At 38.6% G+C, this 2,500-nt stretch overlaps 1 protein-coding gene across 1 annotated transcript in view; it reads right to left on the bottom strand.

The window, feature by feature from the left end:
• LOC116030811 (1-acyl-sn-glycerol-3-phosphate acyltransferase 2-like) overlaps window positions 1-2,500 on the bottom strand; it is a 9,662-nt gene that overhangs the window by 156 nt on the left and 7,006 nt on the right. Inside the window, exons 6-9 of the mRNA XM_031273146.1 lie at window positions 1,293-1,418; window positions 731-823; window positions 459-545; window positions 1-363 (exon numbers count right to left, since the gene is read on the bottom strand). The exon at window positions 1-363 is cut by the window's left edge and continues 156 nt beyond it. Coding sequence (XP_031129006.1) covers window positions 130-363; window positions 459-545; window positions 731-823; window positions 1,293-1,418 — 540 coding nt within the window. The 3' untranslated portion in view covers window positions 1-129. The remainder of the gene's footprint in view (window positions 364-458; window positions 546-730; window positions 824-1,292; window positions 1,419-2,500) is intronic.

Raw genomic sequence — 2,500 nt, 5'->3', positions numbered from 1 at the left:
CATGTTCACTACATAATACATAAGGTCATCTTCTACTTCAGAAAATGAGCATCTATAGGTGAAGAAGGGACCATTGCTATCTGGGAGGCCAGGGGATACCATTGTGCAGTGATTCACTCACTCGTCTTTTCACTGCCCATTCTCCACGACGACCTTTTTCCCATTCTGTCGCTTTGCTGGTGCAACCTTGGCAGGCGTTGAGCGCTCGGACTGTGTAAAGTTAATCAGTATCTGCATAAGAATGGTAATGACAGCCAACAGTGTGGCTGAAACTGTGATACCCTTCCATGAAGATAAAAGTGCTGAAGATTGGAAGAGTTTAATGGCCCCTACAATTAGCAAACATGCCCAAGATACAACAACCTGTGTGTTTATTGAAAAAGAAAATAATCGAGTTAGCTTGTAACACAACCGGAGGCTATAATGTGTTTTACTACTCGCAATAGATTGTATCTTACCACAAGGGATTTCACTGGCCGCCCAATGTTTTGCAGCTGTTCTTCTCCAAAGGAGTCTTCAGCAATATGTTTGTCTAATAACTTATCCTTCTCAATTAAAAAGAAGGTGATAAGAAGGTTTTTACAGAAAACCAAAGTGGAAAGCATTTATGAGGGAAAAATCGGAAAACTCTTCACAAATTAAGTATTTTAAATTCTTGGCTTTCAAGTTCATATGAGTTGATTCTCCTATACCAGAAGGCATTAAATGAGAAAGTACAAAAGTATAAAACCTTGGCAACAAAGACATCCCTACACCATTGAGCTATGTCATCATCATTTTCTGGCAAATCCTTCATCATATGCCGCTTCAAATGAATATGCACCTGCACCAACATTAAATAATAGTTAAAAGAATTAGGAACTCTCTAGCCATAAACACACAGCATCTAAATGAACTGATATGATTGTCAACTTCTAAATTCCTGGCCAATAGTGGATGTATCATCATAAAGCTAAAGCATTGCTTTTCCGAAGCTCAATTTCACCAAACCCTGTTGTAAAATCCCCCAAATGCAACACAAAGTCAAAGATTGAAAGAATCATGCCTATTTGCACCATATAAGCAAATATAGCATAAGGCCTAGTAGCCTACATACAAAACCTGTACCCTATTGGGCGGATCTTTAGTCCAATCAAACCAGTGTTCAATGGACACAGAGCCCTGTTGCTCAACAGATTCAAAGAGGCTGTTACTGTTGGTAACCAAACCAAAACCATAAAAGAAAAGCAAATCACATGCAAAATGCAGTATGACAGGATGAGTCTTCAATTACTTAGATTGTGCTGGCTTACCACAGAAGGCTGACCCTTGAAAATTCGTAGCATTGTTGGGGCCGGTGAACTTTTAGGAATAGCAACTGTCACCTCATAAATAGCAGGAACAAATGACCGCATGTGATTTACTGCCGTAACAAAACCCTGACATGAAGATAAATATACAAATCATTTCTTCAGAACAATGTGAATCATACCTAAATTCAAAAATAGGTGGCAATTAAAACAAAGAACCAACAAGTTCAACTCAAACAATAATAATAACTAAAAACCATGTTAGTTTTAAATAAATAATAGAGCTGTGTCTGAAACATCCATCATATTCAACACAGGAAAACTGGTTTCTATGCCTAGTCCACAGTTCCTTTGAGCCTAAAGAGTGTACACCCAACTTCCACATTTTTCTGGTGTTCTCACCTCCAAAAGAAAAAAAAATACATATTGCTGGTTTAAGATAGCATACCTAGGCAAAATGACTAAGATCTCCTCTACCTAACTCTGATCTCCAACTTAATCACTTTCTCAAACCATCAACTAATAGACAATGAACTAACAACTTTTCAATAGTCAACAAACAAAACGTAAAGTGTAAACAACTAAACACAGCTAAGTTCTCCCCATGCACACAGCACACCTCCCCCAGAAAGTATGGGAAACAACTAACAAAGTTGAACAGTTCTAGTAATCCTCAAACTAACCAGCCATTGCCCTAGAAGTAGGGACACACCTCAGTTGACACTCCAAACTTTGGGGTCACTCTACATCTATCATGAAAGATGAAGCAACAACTAACAGTGCATGATAGACAAACAAACAACAAAGTGTTAGCAATCACAGTAATGAAAATTTTGTAAAGTCAAAAGAAAATTAGTCAAGGTAGAAAAGTTAAAATCCCAAACAGGGGGAGACTATGAAGGTCTAAAGGAGACAGTTAAATCTTCATACTCAACAAGAAAAATGCTTTGCACAGATTTCAGGTTAGGGCTGCAAATGAGCAGAGCGGCTCGCAAGCGGCTCGCGAGCCGCTCGGTCAAAGCTCGACTCGAGCTCGGTCAAAGTCGAGCTCGAGCCGAGCTCGAGCGGCTCGTTTAACAATCGAGCCGAGCTCGAGCTATAATTCTTTAGGCTCGTGGCTCGACGAGCCGCTCGCGAGCCATGTATAATATAATATAAAATATAATATCAATATATATATATATATATATATATATATATATATATATATA

This window comes from Ipomoea triloba, chromosome 9, assembly GCF_003576645.1.
Source record: "Ipomoea triloba cultivar NCNSP0323 chromosome 9, ASM357664v1".
Classification (NCBI taxonomy): Eukaryota; Viridiplantae; Streptophyta; class Magnoliopsida; order Solanales; family Convolvulaceae; genus Ipomoea; species Ipomoea triloba.
The sequence above is the reverse complement of the archived record's forward strand: the minus strand, read 5'-3'. Positions and strand labels throughout refer to the sequence as shown.